General features: G+C 48.3%; 1 protein-coding gene across 7 annotated transcripts in view; it reads right to left on the minus strand.

Moving 5' to 3' along the window:
• The window catches only part of NECTIN1 (nectin cell adhesion molecule 1), a 196260-nt gene that overhangs the window by 51701 nt on the left and 116868 nt on the right, over nt 1-27691 (minus strand). For 5 of the 7 annotated variants that reach the window (XM_083714052.1, XM_083714049.1, XM_083714050.1 and 2 more), the window contains one exon: nt 27195-27346. In XM_083714052.1, the coding sequence (XP_083570178.1) occupies nt 27195-27346 (152 nt within the window). Of the gene's footprint in view, nt 1-2515; nt 11333-27194; nt 27347-27691 lie in introns of those variants that run through there. The other 2 variants (XM_083714051.1, XM_083714054.1) reach the window with 1 other exon arrangement.

Below are 27691 nucleotides of genomic sequence, written 5' to 3' on the forward strand. Positions count from 1 at the left end.
AGAATTCCACTCATTTTAGTAACACTTTTCTTTGGCTTCTAGTGAAATTCTGCTGACACGTCTTCAAATTTGTCTTGAAATTTGCTGTGAGGGGGGAAAACAAACCTAAAGCCAAGGGCATCTCAAACACATACACAGCACTGATCCGCTAAGCAGCAAGGTAGTCTCCGCTGGATCTCTGAGCCTGACAGATGGTATTGGAAGCTGAAGCTCCTTGGGCTTAGGCCAAATGCTGCTCTGATAAGGAAGGGCAATGGAAGAGCAAGATGGCTGCCAGACCAGACCAAAGGAAGTACCATAACCTTCCCCTTCTAGAGCAGATCCTACAAGGAGCCTTGATGCCAAATCCATCTATCCAGACAGTCCCCCTCCACCGCTGCCAATGTCTATCTATTTTCCTTTCCCCCAAAGGCAACCTGAAATGACAGGTCCCCAGCTGGCACTCGGAAGGACACATCATGGCTTCTTCTGCCAGCCAGGGACCTAGTGACACATCCCTGTGATCCAAAGTGACAGCCACATCCTGGTTGAAAATCATTGTGGGGTGATTTCTCATTCTTTGGCCCTTCCTGAGCCAGCTCCAGTGGAAAGGATAAAGATGCTCCTCCAGATCTCAGCTTTCACTCACAGAACCACATTTCCCAGGGGTTCCTTGGGCAGAGAGCTCAGAAGCCAGACACATGGGAATCTGATGAACACAGAGCAGTTACCACAAGGGGTGATGAGCTAGCCGTTTTCCAGATATTCTTGGACTACAACTCCCATCAGCTCTGACTATTGGCCATGGTGGCTAATGGGAGTTGGGAGTCCAACACCAACTGGAGGGCCACAGGTTCTCCAACCCAGGTTACTGAAAATGAAATTTCAAGATGGCGATCAGAATTCCCTGCCTTGAAAGTGAAGCAACTCTGCCATTTCAAATGAAGGTGGGAAATTGTACGACGGATGACATTCCTTGAGTGATGGAATTTCTGTAAACTCCTAAGATGCCATTGAGCTTTACCTAATCATGAAATCTGGATAGTCCTATTCAGGTAAGGAAAACATCTGATGAACTTCAGTGAAGGCAATCCCACCCCCCTGGCCTCCAACATTAATAAGTTACCAAGAGTTCTGAAGGGCAGTTTGTACATCCCAGACCAGGGACAAGCAGAGAGGGGACAGAGACTGTGGTCCGTGAACTGCAAGGGCATGTCAAGTGGCATTTTAAAAAGAAAAGCTTCGCCCCCCCCAGATGGTTATTCACACAAGCAACTGTGTGGAGAGGTGCCCCCATGGTTAGAGATGAGGCAGGCAGTCACAGGTCAATTGGGCAGCCCCCAAATGCAGGCTGCCTATAGCCTCAACAACAGTATGGCTACATCCATGAACGGAAACAGACAACTGGTAGAAACTGTGAAACCAGACTTATTGCCCCACTTGGGCTTAGACAAATAGTAGCATGAACAGCTTCTAGTCATGATAGGTATACTTTGCTTCCACTTTCAGAGACGGCATGACTCTGAATATCAGTTGAATGGAATCACACCTGGTGGAGAGCATTGTTGCATTTAGACTCTACCTGTGAGCTTCTCATAGGCATCTGGTTTGCTACTGTAAGAACAGGATCCCGGATTGGACATCCCTTTGGTCTGATCTAGCAGGGCACTGAAATGCTCTCTCTTTTTGTGTGTATATTTGCGCATAGGAGCAGGCCATGCCCCAGTGGAGAAGGGAGGAAAGGGTCAAGAGGCTCATAGGCAGTCAATGTCTATGCTAGTGCCATGCAGACACAGAAGGGGTTGGTTGGAGGTAGGCTTCTTTCAAGGTGATGGGGATGTCTTGGGGGGCATGTGGGGAATGGGCTTGGGAAGCTGCCTTACTCCCAAGTCACACTACTGGTGCTCCTAGCTCAGTATCATTTACACAGACCAGCTCTTCAGGGTTATCTGAAGCAGGACAATTGCAGCCCTTAGTGGAGACTGAGTCTAGGAGTTTCTGTTTGCAAAGCAGATGCTCTAACCCTGAGCTATAGCCCTTAAGATAAAGGAAGCTGCTTTCTACCGAATCACACCACTGGTCCACCCAGTTCTATTGTCTACAGTGATGGGCAGTGGCACTCCAGGTTTCAGGCAGGGATCTCTCCCAGACCTACCTGGAAATGCCAGGGACCCTCTGCAAGGAAAGGTGATGCTCTGCCACTTAGCTATGGAGAAATGCTGTAAGAGGAAGGAGAGGCTTAGGAGGCTTAGGAGGCACTTCTCCCCTGAAGAAAAGGCAGAATTAGAGGACAAGGAGAAGGGCAGGGTCTGCCTGCCAAGCAGCTTCCTTCCAAAATGGCTTCTATGCACCGTAATCCAGCTACTACAAGCAGACCGACAGCAGGTTAACAGAAGCCGCAGGGAGCCTGAGAGTAGCTGATGTTGCTGCCAGTTCCCCCTTCATCCAACATATAGTTTTGCTGGTGGTCCAGAGGAGGCAAAGAACCAGACCAGGTGCAAGCTTCCAAAGAAGAAACAGATCCAGGCGCTCCAGCTTCCTCGTTTTAAAATTCTTTATTTATAAAAAAGTACATTTCTTTCCACAGTTGAACCACTAGTTCTCTCTTTTTTAAAAATTTTATACAAGTAAAAGAGGGCAAAGCCATTATTGCTTCCCCCAAAATGAAAAAAATCCCCCAGTTCAGCCCAAACAAAAAAAGGAACAACGACAAAAGTTATTATTACAAAGAATGGGGAAACAAAATAAAAAGAAATAAAATAAAAGAAACAAAAAATAATAATCATAAAAGCAATTTCAGTCCATTACATTATTCATAATATTCTTCTCTCTCTCTCTCTCTCTCTCTCTCTCTCTCTCTCTCTCTCTTTTTACAAAAGCACTTACAACACAGATTACCAAAAAAGTAGATTTTTCCCCCCGAATGCTGTTTTTATTTATTTATCTTATGTCACAATGATCATTACAGCAGCAGGTGGGATGGGAGGAGAGGGGAGGAAAAGGGTGTGGATACAGTCACGAGTGGATGAAAACACTTTGGAGATTTTCTTTTTCTTTTTTAATGGAAAATAAAATAATCATCCAAGTTTTCATCTGGTGTGCAATTAATCCCCATGGTTATCTATTTACACCGGTTTGAGTATCTTACCCTAGAGAGCCATTACATATACATTCGCTATCAAGAGAAGAAGGACCCACGGAATGTTCTAGCAAAACAGAATACCCCCACCCTCCCCATTTAGCACCACGTTAACACAAAAAATTCACACCCTTGTACTTTTGGTTAATCGTTCCAGAGTCAGGAACGCCCTTGGGTTCCGGTAGTGACACGGAGAACCAGGGTTTAAACCGGGGCCTGGTTTATGGAACTACATTGGGATCAGGCTGTGCAGCATAGTTCCCTGTAACTGGCAAGTGGTATGAAGCATCAGGATTGGCTAGCCAAAGTTTGAATAACTACCAGGATCCTAGCCCTTTGTCTTTGTAAGGTCAACCAGTGATATGTTCGCCTGTTCTCCACTTCAGGTAAAGACACTGATCTCAGGGATCACCTGAGCTGGAAAGGTTTTGTATTTGGATAGAGTGGCTCGCCCCACCACCCAAAAAGGTCTCTCTGGGACCCTGGGTGCCCAAGCACCCATAGAATTCCCCATGAAGGAACCCAGCACCCACAAATTTCGGTGCCAGGGTCATGCACGCTGCATGACACCCACGGCCCTGGGCTCCCACAGTCACTGGGCCAAGCTGGCCACTATAGTTGTAGTCAACTTGGATTTAGGCCACTGTCAAACCAAAGCTCTAGGATTCCACCTTAAACAGTCATGACTTCTGGAAGCTGTAGTTTATTATGGGCTCTGTGAGTTGTTAGGGGATTCTGATACCTGATGCAGTTCCCCGAATTCCCCACAAAGAGGGATTGATTGTTAAACCACTCTGGGACTGTAGCTCTGGAAGGGGAATAGGAGTCTCAAAACAACTTTCTGCACCCTTAACAAACTACAGCTCCCAGAATTTGGGTGGGGGCAGCCATGTCTGTTTTGGAGTGCTTCAAATGTATGACATGAATGTGGCTGTAGATTCCCAACTATATCTCTGACAGAATTCTCAGGGAGCCTATGCATACCTCAACTGCCCACTCACATGTTCTGGCATCCAATATTTTGTCTCAATCATTTGCCTTCGTTTTAAGGATTTGAAAAAAAAAACCTTTGGCCAAATCTCCTGGTGATTCTACCCAAATAACGAACGGCTTTCCGGCATCACCACCCACTTAAAAATCTAAATGGCTTCTTCTTCCCCAGTATGCATCTTGCTTTGCAATCAAGCCCACCCCAACATTTGTGCCTCCTCCCCTTACAGGATACCTTCCCTTTCTCTCTCTCTCTCTTTTAAATGGGCTGAATAAAAATGATTCAAAGGGAGGCGAGGAAAGAAAATCGGTCCCATAATTAAATAAGGGAAATCAAATCGCTACGGTAAATTGAGATGGGTAATCCCAGACATAAATCCCATCAGAAAAACACCTGCCATGTTCTATTTCAAACAGATTTAATTTGGCCGATAACACAGATTTCTCCCCCCCACCTTTTTCGCTGGGTGTCCAGGAATGGGGGTGACAGAGATAAGTTTGTGCCCAGAAACACTGTTCGCCTACCACCCCACTGCACATCTTTGGGATCAACCTCACATTAATCAAAATGAGCAAGGGATCGAGAAAATATGGGGAGTGGTTCTAACAATAGACTATTAGCCATAAAAGTTAAATGGAACCTCCAGGTCAGGGGCAGTCTACCCCTGAGAACCAGATGTTGCAGACAACAGGATAGGGGCTGCTGCTTTTGTGCCATGGCTGAGCAATTTCAGACAGCAGGTGGCTGCCTGGTGTTGGGAACAGGATGCTGGGTCTCTAGCAGTCTCCGCCAACTTGGTGCTTTCCAGATGTTGCTGAACCACAACTCCCATCAGCCCCAGCAAGCATGGCCAATGGATAGTCACTGATAGGACTATCAGCAACATCTGGAGGGCCAAAGGATTCCCTGCAACTGCTTTACTGTGTCATCTCCAAGTCTCTGGACCAAACAGCAACTAGTGTGTCTTCCTTCTGTAATGTGGCTTGTGCCAAAGTTGCTATGCACCCCAATTGCATAAAAAATGGCCACCTCCACACCTACAGTCTGACTCAGTGGCTAGAGAGCCTGATACAAGATGTAACACTCTTGTAGTACAACAGGAGTGAGGAACTCCCAGTCTGCAGCTTAAGGGGCTTCTCTATTGGGCCTGCGGGACCTCTCCACCACACCAGCAGTTTCAGTACAAGCTGGTCTCCAAACTGGCAGCAAAGTCGACTGGGAAGAGAGGTGGAGGCAATAAATGGGAAAATTGGGGGGCTCAGAATGCGCTCGGAGATCCTTATTAACAAGGACAGGATGTGGCCCAGATGTTGGGCCATGCACAGCCAATACACTAGGTCTGGGGGTGAAGATATGCTGGTACCTAGAAGAAGAAAACTATAGCTGAACATGGTTTGGTTTTTTGTTTTACATTTCCCCAGGTCCTTCTCCTTTCATTGCTGCCACTTATTTTGCAGTGGATGCAACACTGTTTTACTCTCATAAGTTGGTTAAGAGTGAATAGTGAAGACAGGAAGCATTGTCCTCATTCTGAACTGGCTTCAGAACTATGCTATATCACCATGGGCATCGACCAGAAGTGTGGGCAATCCTTCTTGCCCTCACTCTAAAGGGGCTTCTGGGAGAAAAAACATGATGGTTGTCATGTTAAAGTTCATTTTCTTTTTATGCTCAAGCCTTAACTCAGCCTTTTCCTTCCTTCCTTCCTTCCTTCCTTCCTTCCTTCCTTCCTTCCTTCCTTCCTTCCTTCCTTCCTCTTTCTGCCTCAAGCCGCTCACCAGAAAAAGCAGTGGAACCCAAAACTGCCTACAGTTCTAATAAGAATTTTTTTCAACTGGAACTTAGTTCTGGCACCTCTCAGATGGGTGCCATTATAAGAGAACAAGTGAGGCATTCATGGTGAGTTCTGGCACCTCTTTTTCAAGAAAAATAAATACTGGTTCTAGTCTTGGTGATTCCTGGCAAGGCCGCTATGAGCTGCGCTCTTCAGGACTTGGTGTAATGGAGGGGAATCAAGAGTTAACAGAGCATCCCCTTATGCATTAACCAGGTTAGCTTTCTAACCAACCCATCCTCCCGCTTATTTAAAATTTTAAATTTACATTGCCACCAAATTTTGGGGGAAAAGGAGAGAAAATTCAAGCAACACATGCTCAGAAATGATAAAAGTAGCCTAAAGCAGTTTCAGAAGATTTCTGAATACTTCTCAGATGGACTTTCCACCTTTCTGAGGTGCTAATAAACCTTTGCATAAAACAAAATTCAAGGAAAGCAAGGAAAACAGAGCCCATGCTCAATAGCTGTCTGCATTTCAAGATACACAAACTTTCCTAGGATTACTGGTGGTTCCTGGTTCTTGGTGGGGTGCTGGTGGAGAAAAGCAGAAATCCCGTATCTCGACAAAACCACCTGATGCTTCTATCCATCTATGGGTCTATACTGCAGTTGTTCCCAACTATGAGTCCCCAAAGGTCACTGGGTGACCTCCTGTCATCTCCAGAAAGCATAGCCACTGGCCAGGGACAATGGCAACATGAATCTCCAGATACCCACAGCTGCAGCAACGGATGCTCCTAGTGTTATCAGAGGCCTGGCACTGACAAAAGCCTTGATCCATAATTTTTTTTTCTGTTTTTTTGCTTTTACAGGCATCTTATTTCACGCTATGGATTAACTGTGAATCATTTAGCCTTGCTAATTAGGGTCCCGCGGGGGTCTTGCATGCAATTCAGGGCCGCTTAATACATGGTGAATTTCCTACACAGATTATCGATGCTGCGCAAACAGCGACGTGGCACCCGCGCATTCTCCTGCATGCCAAATTAACACCCGCCTCTTTTGCCTCACAAGCGTGGCCTGGAAGCTCCAGTTGGGTGCTGTCATACGTCTATATGGAAGCGGTATCTGCTGCAAACCTGGAGTCCTGCTCGCTTCAGCAGGCACGGTACGAAGGCTGGTGGTTGCTTTGCCTTCCCATTCCATGGCAGATTAAGAAGAACAAGTGCATAGATGTACATACAGGAAATCTGTCCTGGGCGTTGGACTCCAAATTGACTCATTACATGGGCAATTGGAGAGAGGCTTTTCAAATGGAGGATAGGTTTGTCTGTGATATTGGGCATCATATGTCTATAGATCAGATGTGTCCAGGATCAAAACAGCATATATAAAGTCCCATCTGCATTATGCATTTAAAGCATTATCATACCACAACTGTGGCAGATAATTTAAGGGTGCTGAGGATTGTTAAGAGACCTCTATTCCCTCCACAGAGTTGCACTTCTCAGAGGGGTTTAACAACTGATCCCTCTTCCAGGAGAACTCTGGAAATTGTAGTTCTGCAAGGAGAATAGGGGCCGCCTGACAAGTCCCTGGATTCTTAACAAACTTCACTTCCCAGGATTCTTTGTTCGGGGTAGGCCATGGCTGTTTAAAGTGGTATGGTATTGCTTTAAACATATAGCGCAGCTTAGCCAGCATAACTTCCTCCCAAAGAATGCTGGGCACTGTAGTTTTGACTGTGTTGAACATTCTCTACAGTTTCCAGGGCTCTCTGGGGAGAGCGGATGACTGTTGAAGCCTGCAGAGTAGATCCCTCCAAGAGGAATGCAGCAGATGCTGCCTCTGTTTTTGCTACAGCCTTTGACAAACTGCTCTGTGCCCTGTGGCTATTGAAGACACAGATGCAATATTTAGATCAGGACTTGCTTTTTGTTTGTTTGAAACCTTTCTCATTTTCTCTTACAAGGAGCCAACAGCTTACATACAGATCTCTCTGTGCATTCCACATGGCCATGGTCTTGAAGCCATCTGGAGGGATATTTGGGATCTTGGATGTATCAAATTTCACTACAAGAAAACACTGTGGACACTGAATGTGCACAGGTTGGGGTGCCTAAGCCCAGGATCCACCTCTGATCTATGCATATCCAGTATCCATGGATACAGGACACCTGAGAGGGGCTCAAGTTTCCAGATCTCATTACTGCCTGTAAAAACACCTCTGTGTTTTTCCTCTGTTCCTCACCCCTTTCTTGAAAAAAGCAAATGATGTCCCCTCCCACCATCCAGATTATTTGAAAACTCAACTCTCAACATAGGAGGAAATGATGCACATCTAGTCATATCAATGCAAACAAATGTGTTGTTTATTCAGGTTGCAGAATTTCGGCCTCCCAGATGCAGAAAATTTTGGAATCCATTTCCCCTACGGCATACACATCCTGCTTCTGCCTTCCCCTCAAGACATGCAACAGAAGCAGGGGGTCTTTCGTCCCTACGTTACCCTGAAAGATGTCACATGGCAGAAGTCCCCTGTGCTCAGTCTGAGAGAAGCCTCCAGCGATCAATGAGCCACGGGAATGAAAGCTATGCACACAGTGAGCAGCTGCTGAAAATGTTAACCTCCTCCTCGTGGTAATGGCTGCTGCCTGCCAAGTCCCCAATATTTAAAGAAACGCTATCAACACGCCCACTTCCATTCCCTGCAAGCAATGATGGGTGTGAATGCATGGTCAAGCAAAGACTGATCCTGTGGAGGAGGCAACAACTTGCCTGATCCAGCCCTTGGAGATTTCTTCCTCCTTCATAGAGCAACACTTGGGAATGCAGGACGTTGCCCTTTGACGAAGCCAGGCCTCAGGAAGCTGCCTTATATGGAGTCCCTCTAAGGTAAAAAAGGTAAAGGACCCCTGGATGGTTAAGTCCAGTCAAAGGCGACTATGGGGTTGTGGCGCTCATCTCGCTTTCAGACTGAGGGAGCCGGCGTTTGTCCACAGGCAGCTTTCCGGGTCATGTGGCCAGCACGACTAAGCAGCTTCTGGTGCAACAGGACACCGTGATGAAAGACAGAGCGCATGGAAACGCCGTTTACTTTCCCGCCGCAGCGCTACCTTTTTATCTACTTGCACTGGTGTGCTTTCAAACTGCTAGGTTGGCAGGAGCTGGGACAGAGCAACCGGAGCTCACTCATCGCAGGGATTCGAACTGCCGACCTTTTGATTGGCAAGCCCAAGAGGCTCAGTGGTTTAGACCACAGCGCCACCCACATCCCCTGTGGAGTCCATCTTCCTCAGTACTGTCTCCACTGACTGGCAGAGGGTCTCTGGGATTTCAGGCAGGGTCCTCTTCCAGCCCTACCTGGAGATGCCATTTGGGATCAAACCTGGGACCTCCGGCAAGCAAGCCCACCTTTCAGCACTGAGCTGTGGCCTGTCCCCTGCAGCCTTCAAGTAACACTGAGTACGTGGGAAGGGAATCGCTCTGCACAGTTCCTGGAGCAGGAGGTTGGCAGGAGTTAGCAGAGAGAGCCACGGGAGCCGAATGGCCCATTGGCAACCTCTATGTTGGGCCCAATTTGACTCTGTGGTACCCCTTCCTTGTTTATCTATGTGTGGGGGTGGGGTGGGGAAAGCAAATTTTGATAACACACACAGTTTTCTGAACACGTACCAAAAGCCTCACGAGGCATACCCATCGTGGGAAACTTAGGGAGATAGGAAGCTTGCCTTATACTGAGCCAGACCACTATTTGTCCATCTAGTTCAGTACTGTCCGCACTGATTGGCAGCAGCTCTCCGGGATTTCAGGCTGGGGTCTACTTGGGAGGTGTTATTGGGATCTGAACTCAGGACCTTCTGCATGCAAAGCAGTGCTCTGCCATTGAGCTACGGCCCTCGGACGCTCCACCCCTCCGACTGAAAATAACAATAATCGTTAAAAAGCAAAGCGAGAACACAGGAGGAAAATTGCTACACTTGCCCTCCTGGATATCATGCAGTTTCCTGTTGTACTTTCACGGTTGTTCTTTTGATGATCAAGTCATTCGTTATGTTTCCTAAAAAAACACACACACACACAAGGCTGGTGGATTTCGCCTCCCCACCACAAGTGCATTGTGGGAAACGGCAACAGGAGCTCAAATGAATATACAGATAGAGATATACAAGCCCCCTAAGGGTGGAGATGCCTTTGCCGCAGACCATCTGAACTTTTTGTGCTTTCTGTCTTTGTGACCCCCCTCCCAGTCCAAAATTCATTGGTGTGTGAGTTAGGCCCCCGTCCCCCGTACAACGTTAAGACAACATACAAGTTCCAGTGTTTTTTTGTGTGTTGGGGGAGAGGGGGGCATCGGGAGGGGAAACCCAAATATTGACAAAGAGACACCTTAAGACTACAAACAGAAGGGTTTTTTCGGGGGGGGGGGAGGGTTCAGTATACTATACAAGGGTGGGCAGTAGTCATTAAAAGGAAAGGAATCTTAACACCAAAGCCACAGAAACAACACTTTAGGGAACAAAGATCTGGTGGAGGAGTTAACGGAGTGGGGGGGAGGCAGGGAAGGAGAAATATTCCCCCCTCTCCCAAACCCCTCCCTCCCCCCCCACAACAAAAGCAAAAATGGATAAAACGAACGACCAGCCCCCTCCTGCCTCGCCTTGTCCTGGTTGCCTCTGAACCAGCAGCAGTTCATTAAAGGAAAAGAAAACAAAAAACAGAGAGTCTCTGTCACACTATGCGCCCTGCCCAGGCCGATGTGTGTTGTGTGTGTGTGCGCATGGGCTCGTGCGTGAGGAGGGCACGCAGGGGCTGTGCGTGACAGTTGGTGTGGCCCTGGGGCTTGGAGGCAGCGCGTGGCGAGTGCGAGGAGGCAAGAGAAGGGGGGTTGGCCGGAGCGAGCTAAACATACCACTCCTTTTTGGAAATAAAAGACCCGTCGTTCTGAGAGACCATGTTATCGGCTATGTCCAGCTGCTCGGGGTCGTACTGGAAACCGAGTGTCCTCTCGTCGTAGGCCTCCGAGCGGGCCTCGCCCTCGTCCACCGTGAAGTAAGGCCGCTTGGAGTCGTCTTCGTACTTGCCGGGGGCCCCCCCGCCCAGCTTGCGGTCCCCTCCGGCGCCGTCCTCCTCCTCATCCTCGTAGCTGTGGCCCCCCAGCGGGCCGGCCTTCTTCTCGTCGTCCGAGTCGTCGGGGTACTGGATGTTCTGTGCCATGGGCGAGTGGTGCTGTGGGATGCCGGCCTTGCTGTAGCCGTTGCCGTAGACGTGCTTCTTGGTGCTGTAGTCGCCCTTGAAGGTGTGGCGCCGGTGGCGGAGCACGACAAAAACCACCACGGCCAGCACCACGACCAGGGAGACTCCGCCCACCACGCCCCCAATCACAGCGGTGGGGATGGTCGACTGCGCCACGGATGTGCCCGGTGGAGACGGGGTGTAGGGGAATTCTGGGTAGGAAAAGACAGATGGAAGGGGGAACAAGCGTCAGTCTGTGAGGAACGGCCACACCATGCTTTAAGAATTTAAAGAAACAAAAGTAAATAAAAAATAAAAAATATCGGGGAGGGTGGGGGGTGGGGAGATGAGGAGAAGGGAAAAGGGAGGGAAAAGTCGGGAAGGGGGGGTGGCTACCTACGGAGCCCCTCTGCTCAGCCTCTGTGCGTTGGATTAAGCCTCAAAGTCCGCTTCTGTCAGCGCAAGCAAGTTAGCATCATGCATCAGCCCAGCGCATCGGAACATCCCGATTCCATGTTCCTGTCAGAGCCGGGAGCTCTGAAATGCCAACTGCATGCACCCACCCCACCCCAGGGAAATATCTTTAGGTGTTGGGGACCAGAGCTGAAGACACCGTGCTCCTCAAATTTCCTTCAGAGTTCCACCCCACATTTTTTAGACCCCTATCCTGAGCACTTGAAGCACATCTGCCGAATATTCGCAGAATATTTGACAGTGGGTGATCATCGGGCTTCTGTTGCTGTTTGGTACATGTCTGATAAAGTTTCTCGCTTGGAGATGTTAAGATCCCATGAAAAATCAAAGCAGGTGGATAGAAGCCGCCGAGCCTTAAAAACGCAGCGTCCTATTTGCAATGCAACTTTGAATTATTCTTGCTTCGAGTTTGCAATTTTGCAGGCAGTTTATGCATTTAAAATTTATATACCGCTGGGTTGAAGAAAACCTCAAAGCAGTTTACAATGAGAATAAAACAGTAAGGTTATTGGTATTATTATTATTATTATTATTATTATTATTTTAAAAAATCTTTCAAAGAAGAGCAGCTATTTGCAAAACAGCAAATTCTGACATGTTGTCCAGTTTGGTGGGGGGGACTCCTATCTGCGTCTATTTGCTTCAGCTCAATGGGCACCCCACTTGGGAATCAGCTCTGGTCTCTTGAGGTTGCCTGGAATAAGACCCTTGTGTGTGAGCTTTCCAGGGATAAACAGCAGGCACACCTGAAAAGAGAGGCACCCTCTCCCACCACTCTTCCCCCCAAAGAGACCCCCCATTCTTTCACAGAAAGGTAACATTTCATTAGATGTGGCTTCGCCACACAGATGCCCAAACCATGCCATTATTCCTCTTTGAAAATTGGGGAAGAGAGATTGTGTGAGCCAGACACCCAAGTGGTAGGATGTGGTATTACGTCCTCTCCTAGCTCGTCCTAAATATTTGCAAGAGGCTTTGGAAAATATTAATGTGATGCAATCCATTAAACCAGCACTGAAAGGAAGTTCCATCAGGGCAGCTGCTGTATTCAGCAGGGATGTGTTGCACTTATTTAAATAATGATAATCTGCACCAAGTTAACCCCATATCTGCACCCAGAGAGAAAGCCCCTCAACCTGTTTGAGTTATCAATGTTTTATTTACTGATTTTGTATAATCCGGCACTCAGGGGTAGACTGCGTGTGTATATGGAGGCTTCATTTTTTTTATTTTTATTTTTGCTGCCGAGTCCTACATCCCTCCATGGAGTTGACTGGCCAAAACCACTGGTGCCAAGACACTGGTCACCTCTGCATCTGGGCTGGGGTGGGGGAGAGCAAACTCCCTAAGTTAATGACACCTCATGAGAAGCAAGGGCTTCTCACAAATTTATGCCCTGCCAGTTTCACTATGTTGACCCTGAGTTCTCCCCGAGGGAAGGGAATGGTTTCCTACCAGCAACCCTCTCCCACTGCTCGGAAACTTACTAACCTCCACGGCACACCCCGTCATCCATTTCACACCGAAGCACCAATTTCCACCCCATCTTCTCTCTCTTCATAATAGAGGAAGTATTTTTTTCCTTCCTCCACGAAATGGAAAAATGAGTGCGAGAAGGTAGACCAGCCAAGGTCATGCAAGAACTCAGAACAGGGCGGGGGTGAGGTTGGGGTTGGACGCCTGGCTTTGAGCCAAAGGCATTATCGTTGCTGCATATTAGCCCAAACAAATGCTGGATGGAAAGAGAGAGAAAGAAGGAAAGAAAGAAAGAAGGAAGGACAGAGAGAGAGGGACCATTGTATCTTGTTTGGTGCATCCAAATTTAAGATGCTTGCCAGAATCCTACAGCTGAAAAGCCCCCTCACCACAAACCCCAGGCTCACCTGCATCTGTCAACCCCACCAGTATATTTTCTCATCTCCCCCCAAAAAACATCAAGTTGTTTTCACTACATGTTCCAGTCTAGGAACCTTGCCCTCCAGAATCCACCACATGGGGCTGCGATTGCCTGTTGGTGCACTCTGCAATCTGCTCAGAAGTCCTCTCTCCTCTCTACTGCACTATGTGAGTTGGGAGTAGCAAATTCAGTCCTGCACTCCCAAGAGCCCTCGACAGGGAGCATTTGTGGGGAGGGGGCGCATCTCCCCAAACAGAGAACTCCAAAGGACCAAGCAAGCTTTGCATTGCAGTTGTAAGGAGGGTGCTGCCAGGGACCGAGCAAAGGAGCCCATCTCCCACCAGGACAGACCTGCACAACGTGAACAAGGAGCATAGCTTAGTGGCACAGCAGTCTGCCTTGCATGCTGGAGGTTCCAGGTTCGATCCCTTGTGTCTCCAGGTAGGGCTGGGACAAAGATCCAGGCCTGAAACCCTGAAGAGCTTCTGGCAGTCAGAGTAAACAGTACTAGATGCACCAATGGCGTGAATGGTATAAGGCAGCTCCCTAGGTTCCTCACTTGCGACCTGTGGGGTGAGCAAAACAGCTGGGAGAGGGGAGATCTTCCCTCTCTTTCTCTGCCTGTCTCTCAATTCCAGAGAAGACTGCAACTCTGGGCTCAGACTCCAAGCTCACCCATCACCCCCCCGCCGCCATGCCACACTTCCCATTATTAACAATTCAGTAGCAAAATAGCAAGATGCCGTTTGTTTTCACACAATCCCCCGGCACTTGTGTGCCCGCCCCTGTGACACCCCGTTGCCATGACACTTCCACAGATCTCTCCTTCCCCAATACCGCCTGCAAGGTGAATTGTGGTTGGGGGCTGGCCGGGGGGGGGGGCGGGGGGCGGGGAGAGAGAGATTATAGTTTCCAGCATTTGCATCCAGTCTCTCTGCTTCTCTCAAAGCTTCCCTGCTCCCCACCCCCAAAAATTTATCCTTTGCCCCCAAGTTGTCTTTTTCTCTTTTACTGGGCTTAAAACAAAAGGCTTGACACACAGGGATGTTTCCTATTCCTTTCCTATTGCAGAGAAAGCCTTGCCTGCTAAATGGCTGGGTGGTGTTGCACTCAAGGTAGGGTTCCGCTTAGGGGCGGAGGAGCAGCGGCTGGTTAGAAATTTGGCAACCTCGCACAGCTCACTGTTCAATGACTTTGGGAGACCGTGGGTTCAATCCAGGGCTAGTCCTACTCAGAGTACCTTGACTACCTTAGAGTAGTTCATTTCAATGGGTTTTCTCCAAGCGGAACCGGGTTGGCTACAAGCCCAGGAAACCCAGTTTTGTGGGGGAAATTCCAATCAGAAGTAGAAAAGAAGGGAAGGGAAGGGAAGGGAGAGAGAGAAAAGGAGAGAGAGAAAGGGACGACCATCTTATGGAAGGGACAATGAAAAGGAACGTTCATGACACCACCACTTGGTGGCGCTAGAGACCAGCTCTGTGCCCCAGATTCTTGGTGGGGAGGCGACTTTCAAGAGCATTTTGAGATTCCTTGCAGTGCCTTTGCCCTCTACAAACATCCTTTGCGGAGAGGCCTGCCTTCCTCCCTTTCTGTCCAAGAACCAAGCTCCAACCCAGGGTTGCTTCCTGTGAGATCCCCTAAGGACAGGGAGATCCTCTACAAACAGCGTCATCCCAAACTGTTGGGATTCCCTTTGAAGCTCAGAAGATCCTCGGCCTGTATCCCAACCTTCCCTCTCCCAAGCCAGTCATACTAGGAACATTTCGCATTCTCTGACTGCATGGAGATGTTCAGAAACCTCAGTGAGATGCCAGGTTGTAACAGGGTTGGGAAAACACGTGGAATTGCAATGATATGTCCCCTGCCAAACAGTGATGGGGAGCCTTTTTCTTCTTCCAGCCTGAGGCCTGCATGCCTTCTAGTGGCAAGTGGGGACAGAGGCAACAGTGTGTGGAGGCAAGGCCAAAAGTAGGCAGAGCTATGGCTGTGACTCTTAACTTTCTGCAACAGGCTCCATTTCAGCCATGCAAAAATCCAGAGGCAAGGAAGACAGTCTGTGGTTCACTTCTGTCATAGTCCAACACTTTGAATGCTACACTACACAACATTGCCTCTTCTTGAAGGCCAGATTACATCTAACTCTAGAATTAGGAGCATTCTCACCTGCAACCCCATTGGACTATGACCTCTGTTTGCGTGCTCCAAAATTACCTGGGACCTCAGGTAACTGGCTTTTTCTCAGCCAGCTCCACCAAAAGACAAAACATTTGGGGTTGCATCCAATGCTAGTTCTACTCAGAGAAGACCCACTGAAGTTGATGGGTGATGTTGAAGAGTTGCCGGAACTCACCATGAATGCCTCCACTTCAGAGGTGCCAGAACTGAGCTTTGTCGATTTCTGGCCGAAAGAAAGCCCTGGTTGTATCTAACTAAGGTTCATTAATTTCAATGGGTCAACACAGTGGCATACAAGCTTTTGACTCCCCCCCACCCCACCCCCAATCCCACATCAGTGTCATCTTTCCACCCAGCTCTGCTGGCCCAAAGTTGACCTCTGCTGCTGATGAATAACTTATCCTTTCTGCAGGGCTCATTCCAGATTCCCTCACTCAGACGTCTTGGCTGCACCGTCTGTCCTGTGTGGTTCGTTTCGCACATTGCACAGCGGCAGAAAACACACACCACAGGCCTGCACCACTGCAGAATATACCTGGCCAAAGCCCGACATCCTGGACTAGATGGGCCGCTTGCCTGATCCAGCAAGACTCTTCTTATGTTCAAGTCCAGCATCTTACTCTCCAACCAGATGCCTTTGGGAAGCCTCCATAAAAGACCTGAGCGCTCTCTCCCGCTGGTGATGTCTAAATCTAAGAAGCTACCCAAGACTGTTGTCTGACCACTCAGCCCTTTAGCCCACTCTGCAGGATCATTCGCTTCCTGGTGCATTGGGCCCCAAGCCAATGAATGGGTGTGCATGTCTGCTGTTGGGGCTCCCCATCTCTGGCACCGAAATGGCTCAGACAGGCCCTTGCAAAAGGGTTGTGCCAGTCTCAGAAATCCTGGGGACAACCATTGCCTCCAAGGGGCCCAGTCTTGCTGCACTGGGGGTGGGAGTCTGTTGCTGCATCTGAAAACCCCATTAGGAGGAAAACAATCTGGAGAGGATTAAAGCCCTGCCATGACATAGGAAGCAGGCAGAGGGTGGGGAGCGGTTTAAAGAGAATCCATCACACTTCTCCTCCCCCTTTGGTGGCGTATAAACCTCTTTTGTCCTCCCCCCCATTAAAACAGCGGGCAGGGGCATGAAAAGCGGCTACCTCGGATTCCACCCCCTCCTCGTTTTGCTCTGACAGCTGTTGCATTCAGGCAAGGCTTCCTGTCCTGCTGCCAATGGCTCTATCTCCTGGGGCAGCAGCTGGAAGCAAAGAGAATAGAGGGATCGCTTTGGGTTTCGCTCTGGAACGGGGCCGAGGCTGCTGCGTTTCTTTGATCCCGCCAAAGGGAAAGACAATGGGGGACTTATTTAGGAAGGAGCGATGAGTGCGAACAGGGGCCTGCACGGGAGTCAGGGATTCTCCTCTTCTGGGCAAGGAGGTTTGTAGGATCCTTTCCAGGAAAGGCTGGCACTGAGTGGGTCCCACCTGTTGCTGACAGACAGCTGGAGGGGCCACGGCAGCAAAAGATGCCCAGAGAGGGCCTCCCCTCTCTTCCCACGAAGATGGAAACACAGCACACCAAATTAATAACTCTCACACTGATTATTCGCGGAGGCACGCCATGCCGTCGTTTTCCAGCACGCAACAGAGGTTGGAGGGAGACCTTCCATTTGTCAAGTTTCTAGATTCCCTTTCTGCCACAGAATCTCAGGGGCTGCTTCTCTCATTAGAACTTTGCAGAGTCGTATTTGAAGTCACACGTCCTGAGCATAAGGAGAGAGCTTTTGAATGGTAAAAGCTCCTCATTCTCCCACCCCTCTTTCAACCATATTACATACAAATGCCAGAGTTCCCTTTTGGCTACCAGTACATCCATCTGCGGGACACGGGTGGTGCTGTGGCTTAAACCACAGAGCCTAGGGCTTGAAGATCAGAAAGCCGGCGGTTCGAATCCCTGCGACAGGGTGAGCTCCCGTTGCTCGGTCCCTGCTCCTGCCAATCTAGCAGTTTGAAAGCACAAAAGTGCAAGTAGATAAATAGGTACCGCTCCAGCGGGAAGGTAAATGGCATTTCCATGAGCTGCTCTGGTTCGCCAGAAGCGGCTTAGTCATGCTGGCCACATGACTCAGAATCTGTACGCCAGCTCCCTCGGCCTATAGAGCGAGATGAGCGCCGCAGCCCCAGAGTCGTCTGCGACTGGACCTAATGGTCAGGGGTCCCTTTACCTTTATCTTTACATCCAGCTGCTATTCTAGCCTTCCCCAATGGCCAGGCATGATGAGAGTTGTAGTTCAGCACCCTCTGGAGGGTTGGGGAAAGCTACATGACACTACCTTAATTCTACCACCTCTTCCTGCAGCAAGTTGCAAAGCCTGGGGTGGAGTGTTTAGGGAATGGGCTAAGCATGGATTCCTTCTCCACTATGATGCTCATCAGGATATGATTCTAAAAGTGGGTGGAGACAAGCTTCAATGAAACTGTGGACTGGATTTGTGGCTTGTGGCTACCCAGCCCATAGGGGCATAGTCAGTGGGCTTATGCTGAGTCAAGACCATTGATCTCAGTTTTGTCTACACAGACTGGAAGTGACTCTGCTGAGGTTTCAGACAGGGAATCCTTTTCATCTCCCCTATGGTGATGCCATTAAGGTTTCAACCTGGGATCTTCTGCAGGTAAGGCAAGGCAAGGCAAGGCAGGTGCTGTATCACTTAGCTATTGCCCCTTCCCAGCCTTCTGGCACACCAAACCACTGGAAGGTTCAGGACAACGAAAGTCCTTCTTCTGCAAGAACTATGGAACTCACTCCCGCAGGAGGCAGGGATTAGACAAATTTATGGAGGAGAGAGCTCTCAGTGGCTACTAGCCACAATGGCTCTGGGCTCTGCTTCCATGTTTAGGAAATAATGCGGAAGAGTTCTCTACCTGGTTGGCCACTGTGAGAACAAGGATGCTGGCTGGCTGGCCATCAGTCATGGATGCTTTAGTTGAGATTCCTGAATTGCAAGGGGTTGGACTAGATGACCCTGGGGCTTCCTTTCCAACTCTACAATTCAATTGGACTGATCCAGCAGGCTCGTCTGATAATAGAAGGAAACTGCCTTTTCTACCATAGGGTATTGTGCCAAAGAAGAGAGAAAGGGTAGGTTTGTGTGCAATGTCCCTTTCTGAAACCACTGGGGACTCGCCCAGAGGTTCAGCAGCTGCCGTCGGCTTTCCAGGCTCCTGCGATAGGTTTCGGGACAGATGCCAGACGGGTTTTAGAATTTAATCTTTCTGCAGGGTCACCTATTGCTTGTCAATCAAGCACTTCCTGGCGGGGGACTGAGGTGGGGGCTGGCATCCTGCCCCCCCCTGCCCTGCCCTGCAGACTAGGAGGCCAGGTTTCAAAGCAGTCGAGTTTCACTCCTGAATGGGGGGTGCCTGGGATGGTGCTCTGCTACTGTGCAATTTACTTGTCCATTTACCTATATGAAATGTGTTGCTTTCCTTCAAGTTGGGCCCAAAGGGACAGGTAATAAGAGATTTGAAAGTGGCACCTTCTCACGGTTACTCATATCTCCCCTCTCCTCTTCCCATTCCCCCCAGTTGTTGACTTTGGATCCAGAGATGTCTCCATCTATGCCGGAACGCTTTTCATTGCTTGCTTAATTCATCACCAACTATCACTGTCTCCTACACGTCCTCCTTTAAAGCTGTCATCTGATTAAAGATATGTACATCCCTGTTTGATTTCTGGTTAAAAACCCAAGAATCCATTTTCATTCACTGATCACACTGAAAACAAATACGAGTGTTACTGAAACCTCTAGTCAGGAGGTTGCCGAGGTTCATGCGAGATAACTTTCTGAAGCCTCTCACAACCAGGCACGATGAACTACAACTCTCCAGCGCAGCTGTTGAGGCGTTGTAGTCCAAAATGTCTGGAGGGCACCAGGTTGGGGAAGCCTGCTGTGAGCTTTCAGAAGCAAAGTCTCTTGCTTGTCACTGGAATGAAACTGCACCATCGCTTTCCTGCAGTTTCCTTTCCTTTTCCTCCTCGCACAATGAACGAGAACCAAAAGTGTCTCGGAGAAAACTCCACGGCCAAATTGTGTGTAAGCATTAAACTGCCAATCAACTAAATGCAATTAAAATCCACGAGGGAGAGTGCTGTTGCATTCAGGCATGGACACCAACTTTAATAAAATATTGGGTGTGTGGGTGTCAGATAAGCCCTGTCCCCGATCCTAGCAACGGAGGTACCCAGGGCTGCTAAAAGTTTATTCCCCTCTCACACCAACTTTCCCCCCACAAAACAGCTTTGTGAGGTGGACTGGCCTCAGAAACGAAGACTGGTCTAGGGCTACTCTGAATCCGTAAAGCTAAAAAAGCTAAAATGGGACTTAAACCCAACTCTCCCCAAGCCCAACTTTCTGGACATCTGGTTGCCCCCCCTCCAATAAAATAAATCAATGAAGGCTGGCTGCAAAAATATGCTCTGGCCTGCTTGGGCATATTTTTAGGACCCATAGTGTTCACAATTGCTCTTAAATATTGCATTTTAATTGTTGTAACCTGTCCTGGGACAATGGGTGAAATGGCAATGCCTATCAACTGGGGGGGGGCAGCCTCCTCAAATATTTTATTGGGGGGAGGCTGAAGGGAGCTGGTGGAGTTGGTACCCACACACTCGGGTCCTGTCTATGGGTTTTCCACAAGCATCTGGCTGGCCACAGTGAGACGAGGATCCTGGACTAGTTGGCCTGATCCAACGCGCTCGTTTTCCATTCTTATTACTGCTCAGGACTGTGAGGAAACATAAGTAACTGAATGTCTGGGTGCGCGCATGACTGCAGCAGAGGAAGATCCTGCCTCGTTTCCAACTGCGTAGCTCTGGCTGATTCTGCATCTGTGCGCCCGTGCGTGAAGCTTCCCTGTGCATGCCTGCGCTTCTGCGCCCGCAGATGCTTGGTGGAGCGTGCTCCCCTGCAGGGCAACATGCAAATCCTTGGGAAGCCCCTCCAAAGACACGTGTGGGTGCCGCTAAGCCTCTCCTCGAGAGCTTCCTCGTTCTGCACCCCCAAACACACAAGCAAGCCGGCCGTAATGAAGTTGCACGTCTTGCAGCCTGGATTCACCTCGGCTGACAAATGTCCTGCAACGCCAAGAAAGCTATTACGTGAACAGATTGTGGGAATAAAATATTAAACTTCCACTTATCCATCTTTTTAATGTGCTGTAACTCTTAATGCCAGCTTGCAGCCAGTGCTGGGAGCTCATCATCAGGGGGTTGGCCCAGGCAGGCAGGCAAACAGACACACACACTCCTTTCTTCCCAAGGCAGAGTGAGATTCTGCAGGGCGGAAGAGCATTGTGGGAAACTGTGTTTGTTTATGTACAACTGCAAGCACGAAAACTCCCGAGACAGCCTTCTCGGAGGGCTCTCCGATGTGGGATCATCTGTGGTTTTGCCTAGATGACTATTTGCTGGGAATTTCAAGGCAGTGTAATAAATATCATTTTAGTTTGAAACACAGTGAGTTCAAGGTCTTACTATTGGTACAGAAAACCCTTAAGAGCTCGGGGCAAGTTTACTTAAGGAACCGCCTTAATCTGTACCTCAGGTTAAGAACTTAATTCATTCCTGGGGTCTGTTCTTAACCTGAAACTGTTCTTAACCTGAGGTACCACTTTAGCTAATGGGGCCTCCTTCTGATGCCACGCCGCTGCACGATTTCTGTTCTCATCCTGAAGCAAAGTTCTTAACCCAAGGTACTATTACTGGGTTAGCGGAGTTTGTAACCTGAAGCATCTGTAACCTGAAGTGTTTGTAACCTGAAGCGTCTGCAACCCAAGGTACCACTGTATATGCCTATTTGATCAATTCGATCTACAGAATGGGAACTTCTGCAAGGGCCACACAATGCCCATTCTGATTTTGTAAGGAGGCACACTTTTACCGTGGCAGCACATGTCCTTTGGAACTCATTGCCTTTTGATCTTAGGCAGCCACCATAATTGTAAACTACCCTATGATCATCAGATGAAGGGGCTATAGAAAATTAATAATAATAGTAGTAATGAAATTCTGACACTTACTGAATACTTTTCTGTTTCAGCAGTCCTATCCAGACACATGATTTATTGCGTTTTAGCCTTTTTAGATGTTTTAAAATGTCTTAAACATATTTCTTCCTTTTCCCTATTGCAGATACGTTTGCTACCCTGGGCTCCTTTGGAATTCAAGAAATAACCAAGTAATAAATAACATGATGATCCATGTCTTCTAGCTCTTGATTCAAAAAAACACACATTTGTCGACGCTGCCAAAGAGGCAGCAGGTTTCAGAACATTATGGCCAGATCGGAGTTAATAAAAAGCACGGAGGCTTGATGTGCAAGGCTTTGCAACATCGAGTCAATTGTGCATGCTATGTGCCACCGTGGATCACATCTGCAATAGACAGTTTACAGTAAACTTCACCAGCTATCGGATGTTGGAGGTTATGACTCTCATCAGCCTCTTCCCGGCCCAGATGTATGTGTCTGGGGCTGAGGGGGGCATGGCTGTGTTGGCTGGGGCTGATGGTAGTTCAAAGAGCCTGGGGGGAACTAGGGTGGGCAAGGATTTCTTGAGAACAACCCAGCTAAATCCCCTCCTTGAAACCAATTAGGAATGGTGGTGGGGGAATGAATGAAGCTAGCTCCAGCTTGGCCCAATCTTAGGGCCCCTTAGTGGAACAAGGAGGCTCGGGGTCCCACAGATTCAAATCTATCTCCAAACCACCCCAGGAACATCCTATTTCAGGAGGGCCAGCAGTAAATGGAGACTTGGGGAGCCTTCTACAGGCCTTTGCAGTGGGACTGTCTGCCCCATTCAGAGCAGCACTTGTTCCCCACTCAATTCCCCCCTCCAGGTTAAGGGTTGCATGCAGTTCTGCAAAACATGGTTTCAGTTGCTACCTTCCATAGCCAATCCTAAGTGTTTATTCTCTATGAAATTCCTATTTTCCTTCTCTTGTCGAACCCACTCTGGGAACTTTTTGATAGAAAAGCAGAATGTTGATGATGGCGTGTGATGCGGGAACAATTCAGATCCCTTGCAAGAAAATAAATAAATCAGTCTGGCAGACAACTGTCCCAAATACTATATTTTTCGCTCTATAAGATGCACCAGACCACAAGATGCACCTAGTTTTTGGAGGAGGAAAACAAGCATTCGCTCCATAAGACGAACACACATTTCCCCTTACTTTTTAGGAGGGAAAAAGTGAGTCTTATAGAGCAAAAAATACGGTATGTGCATTTGGGAGGGCTGAATATCTGAGGAAGTAAAGGAACAATGTGATAGGCATTGCACTATTCCTTATGCACATTAATTCTACCGCCTGCCTTTTTCTTACTTTCCTAGCAGAACAGGTTGCGCAGGTTTTGGAGCCCTCCCAAAACCTACGTAACCTCTTTGATCAGAGCAGAACAAAAGCAAATAATGACTGCATGAGCCATGAAGATATCAGATCACCCTGTAAGGGTCGCCTCTGCCCCTGGGGACCCTCTGGCTGCTTGGTGGTTCAAGCTGAATGTGCGGCAGGCTGTTCTTGAGGGAGAAAAGAGTTTTCTGCCAATGACGCCTAAATTGCCTGCAAGCCCCAAACAAATCTACCTGTAATAGCCTCAGAGAGGCTGACTGAGTCTGCTCCATCGCTAGCCTAATCGGCCCTTGGGGAGAGCCGGATAAACATATTCCGAGGCCATGAATGATTAACAAGGATTTTGCTTTATGTATCCTGGTCTAATGAGACAGCTGCTAATCCCGGCAAACGTGGTATCTCCTGGCAGAAGCTCCTGACCAGCCGCCTTACTTGCCACCTGGGCTCTCCCCGCCCGCCACCTCCCTGTTCAGGGCATCAAAATCCATACTGGGGGGGGGGAGCATTTTGCTTATTACTCGTTTTGTTTCATTTCATTTTGCTCAATTCCTTACCGACAATTATTCCGATTAAGACTGTCAACGTGCTTAAGAGAGCCGTTAATTGATTAATCACCCGCCTTTTCAACTGATGCATCCATTAACCAACCGATTAAACCGCGCAGCGGATTTGCATACAGGCGAAAGCCCCGCCGTTGAAAGGAGCGCTTAAAAGGTCTGAAACTGAAGAACAACAAAAAGCGTTTCTGCTATTTGTTGCTGTATGCAGTTGCTGCACTTTTGCGCCCTCTGCGCCGGCATCGGAACAAAAACAACCCTTTTTGCGGGGGAAAAATAAATAAAAATAAGTAAGGAGGTCTCCTTAACTTCCAACCCGCGGATTAAAAATCCGCTGTCGCCAATTAGTCTGCCAATTAAACCAATTAAGTGTAGGGACATGCTGCTGGAAAAGGCCAAGCAGTCCACCTGGGTAACGCTAGATTTCCCCACCGATAGACCAATCCTCCATAACTTTGTCTAATCCTCTTTAGAAACCATCTGTGGCTTGCTCTGAGAGGGGAGACGGATGAGGTGGAAGAGTCCTGAAGGGACTGTGCTCATTCTGACTGCGGTCAGGGGTGGGGAGGGCACATCTAGAACATGTAGCTGAAACAGGCATGAAACACTTCATTTGTCCTGTCCTTAGAGATAATTATTACATTAATGTTGCAGATTTCCTCCAAGAGCTCAAGGCAGTGAATATGGTTCTCCCACCCATTCACTTTCATCCTACCAACAGCCCTGTGAGGTAGGTCAGGGTGAGAGCATGAGATTGGCCCAAGGTCACTCAGTGTTCATGGTCATTTGGAGACTTGCACCTGAGGCTCTCAGGTCCTATTGTGGTTGGAGTGTTGAACTGGACCCCAGGAGGTCAGATTTCGTGGCCCTGCTCAGCCACTAAGCTCAAAAGGTGACCCAGTTAACCTACCTCACAGGGTTGTTGTGAGGAGAAAGCTGGGAGGGGAAAGTCACGTATGCCACCTTGAGCTTCATGGAGGAAAAAAAGGGGGATATGAATATAAGAAACCACAGAATAAATATCACACTGGCTCAGTTCTGAACCAGCATTTTGAATTTAGAGTAAAGGCTCCAGTGAGATTCATGGCTGAGTGGGTTTCTGAACTGATGCCTCACAGGGTCTAGCGTGGCGCTTTCACTTCCTACGCCACACAGAATGCCCACTGCCCATCTGCTTCCTTGGACGACCTCAATAGCCTAGTGTTATGATAAATGCATAATAATTCTCCTCATCCCCAGCAAATTCATTCAGGGTTTTGCAAACCTGTATCACAGTCTCCCTTGTCTTTGAAAAGCAAAACAAAATGCCCTTCCCCAACCTGAAGCTTTGGACTACAACTCCCATCAGCCTCAACCAGAACACCCAATTGGCCAGGGATGATGGAAGCTGTAGTCTAAGGACAGGTGGAGGCCACTAGGTTGGCTAAGGCTGGTCTAACTTTAAAAAAAGCAACAGAGAGAGACTCCCAAACCTGGCTTATGTTACATAGAAGGATTTGTCAGAGCTGACCCCAGATGCCTAGTCCACCTTAAATTTCCCCCTAACCCCAGGAAACATCTTCTTGCTGATTTGCTAACAAAAATCTTGGCTACACCCATGCCATCAGCCCCAGAAGTTTTTGGCATGTTGTCAAGCAAGCTCTGTGTCGTTTCTGCTGGGGAAGAAAGCATCCTTCTCTCTCCTCACCCACCACATCCCCCATCTCACAGAAGCCCCATGGGCCCATCAGCAGAGCGTTCCCCTGTGTAGCCTCTGTGAAATAATCATACTTGTCTTGGACGGTTGTCAAATGGGGAGCTTCTTCTTGGAAGAATTTGCATTTGCCCTTATTGCTGAGCACCCTGGCATTGATAAGACTCAAAGACTATTGGAAACCAGAGACTATGGGATGACCAATCTGCTCAGTGACCTGTTGCTGCAAACTGTACATGACTATTTCAAAACAAGAGGTGAAGTCCAGCCTTCCTCATCTCTCAAACACCTGGCTGTGCACTACTTTCTCCTCTCTGTTCCTTGTCCCCTCAGGTTTTCTTTCTACCCCCCTTTCCTTTCTCTTTCACTTCTTTTGGACAACTCACTCTTGAAACTCTTGGCCGACTTCAACATCTCTGGCTGGCCTTCCTTTCCTAAACCCCTAATTCTTCTGTTTGATAGGCAGTGCTATTTTTCTAGAAAAAGAAATGCCGGAGTTCACCATGAATGCCTCCCTTGTTCTCTTATAATAGCAATGGCACCCACCTGAGAGGTGCTGGAAGTGAGTTTCAGCGAGTTCTGGCTGAAAAAAGCCCTGTCTATAAGCTTGGCCTGCCCATTTCGGAAGCTCAACCAACCACAACCTGGTAGCCTTCTTCCTGCTCTGTGACATCAGGGCAGTTCAGCCAATCACGGCTAGAGGCTTCAAAACCAACAAAAAAATCTCTATGTGTCTTACAATATAGTCTTTAATAATAATAATAATAATAATAATAATAATAATAATAATAATAATAGCAGCTTATCATTATGAGCCAGAGGACAGACTGCCTGGGAAGCAAAAGGAAAGCCTGGAATCTGGATAATCTTTGGGATTTCTTGGAGATGGGAAACCACACTGTTCTGTTCACCCTTTGAAAGCCTGTTCTGCCACCAAACAGAAGGACATTGGAAATAGATGTTTCTTTTCTCTCCAATCACCCAGCTATTCCTTTATGATGCAGATACTGCCATTGGTTGATTATTCCTGTGTGATGTCATTTCCTCTCCTTGCAGTACCAACAAGAACAAATATCATTTCCTCTGGGCCAACCCAACATCTTCCATTATTCTGCAGCATTCCCCCCTCCCCTCATAACCTCTCACGTTGTCATATGACATCACTTCCTCAATGCCTCGCCTCCCAGTCTCACCACTTCCTTCTGAAGCTTAGAGGAGTGGTTCATCTCTATGATTTCTCGTCATGGACCTTGTTTGAGCAATACTCCTTAAAAAAGGTGCAGACAAATCACAAAGTAGAAAATAGGCTGGGTAGGGACATGAACAGACAATTTGCTCAGAACTTAAAAATAAAATGAAAAATCCACACACACTCCAATAACCCCAAAACAAACCTACCGAGACCAAACAAGAGAATTTCTATAGTGGATGCCCTCTGTTCCTTAGTCCTTTGCAAATAAGTGCAACCTCAGTGGGATACATTTCTTTTTTTGCCACCCCTTTGTGACATCTCCTTTTGTGCCTCTTTCACTTTAGAGCACAGCTCTGATGCTCTCCTGCTTTGTTTGAACCAGACGTAGAAAGGAAAACAAGGGGGAACAAAGTACCAGCGAACAAAAGGAGGGGGAAGCGCAAAGAGGAGATGAAACAAGTGATTCCAGCAAGACAGCTTTCCTTTGGGACGCACTTCTTTGAGCATGGCGAAAGAAGCATCGGGGATCCCCCGCCAGCTTGGTTCAGCCCTGAGAGGAAAGGGTGGGAGGTGGGAGATCTGTCAAGCGACAGTGAGGCAGGGGGAAAATAACGCTGTGCGACTTGCTTACACTTCCCTCCCACAACGCTGGCGCTTTGAGCAAACGGAGGCTGCCTTTCCGGCAAGGGGTTCCTACCTGTCACGTTAACTTCCACCTGGCCAGACCGTGTCCCGATGGTGTTGGTGGCCTCGCAGACGTACGTCCCTGCCAGGCTGTAGGTGACGGGCCCCTTGAAGAACAACGTGCTGTTCTGAACCTCCACGTTGTCGGGAAGCGATCCGTTCAGTCTGTCGCAAAAGGAAGGCCAAACGGTTAGGGAGAAAGTTCTTTCCTGTAGCCAGTGAATCCTGGCTAATTCCCTGGAGCTGTTATAGGACTATCCAAGCCCATCTGTTTGAGCCCACCTAGTCGAGGTTCAAGTCCATCTTTTCTACAACCCAATTTTCTTGCCAAAACCTTCATTGCCTACTACCTTCCAAATCCAACATCTTCTCTGCTTTAGGGTATGTAAAACTGCCCTTATACAATAAGGCCCACTACATGGAGTGAGTGGGTTCGTATTCACTGACTGCCCCTCACATGTGTGTTTGGGGGGGGGGGATAATACCTGAAAAGGGCTTAGATGTAATGGC

This window comes from Podarcis gaigeae, assembly GCF_964106915.1.
Source record: "Podarcis gaigeae genome assembly, chromosome: 15".
In the NCBI taxonomy this organism is placed as follows: domain Eukaryota; kingdom Metazoa; phylum Chordata; class Lepidosauria; order Squamata; family Lacertidae; genus Podarcis; species Podarcis gaigeae.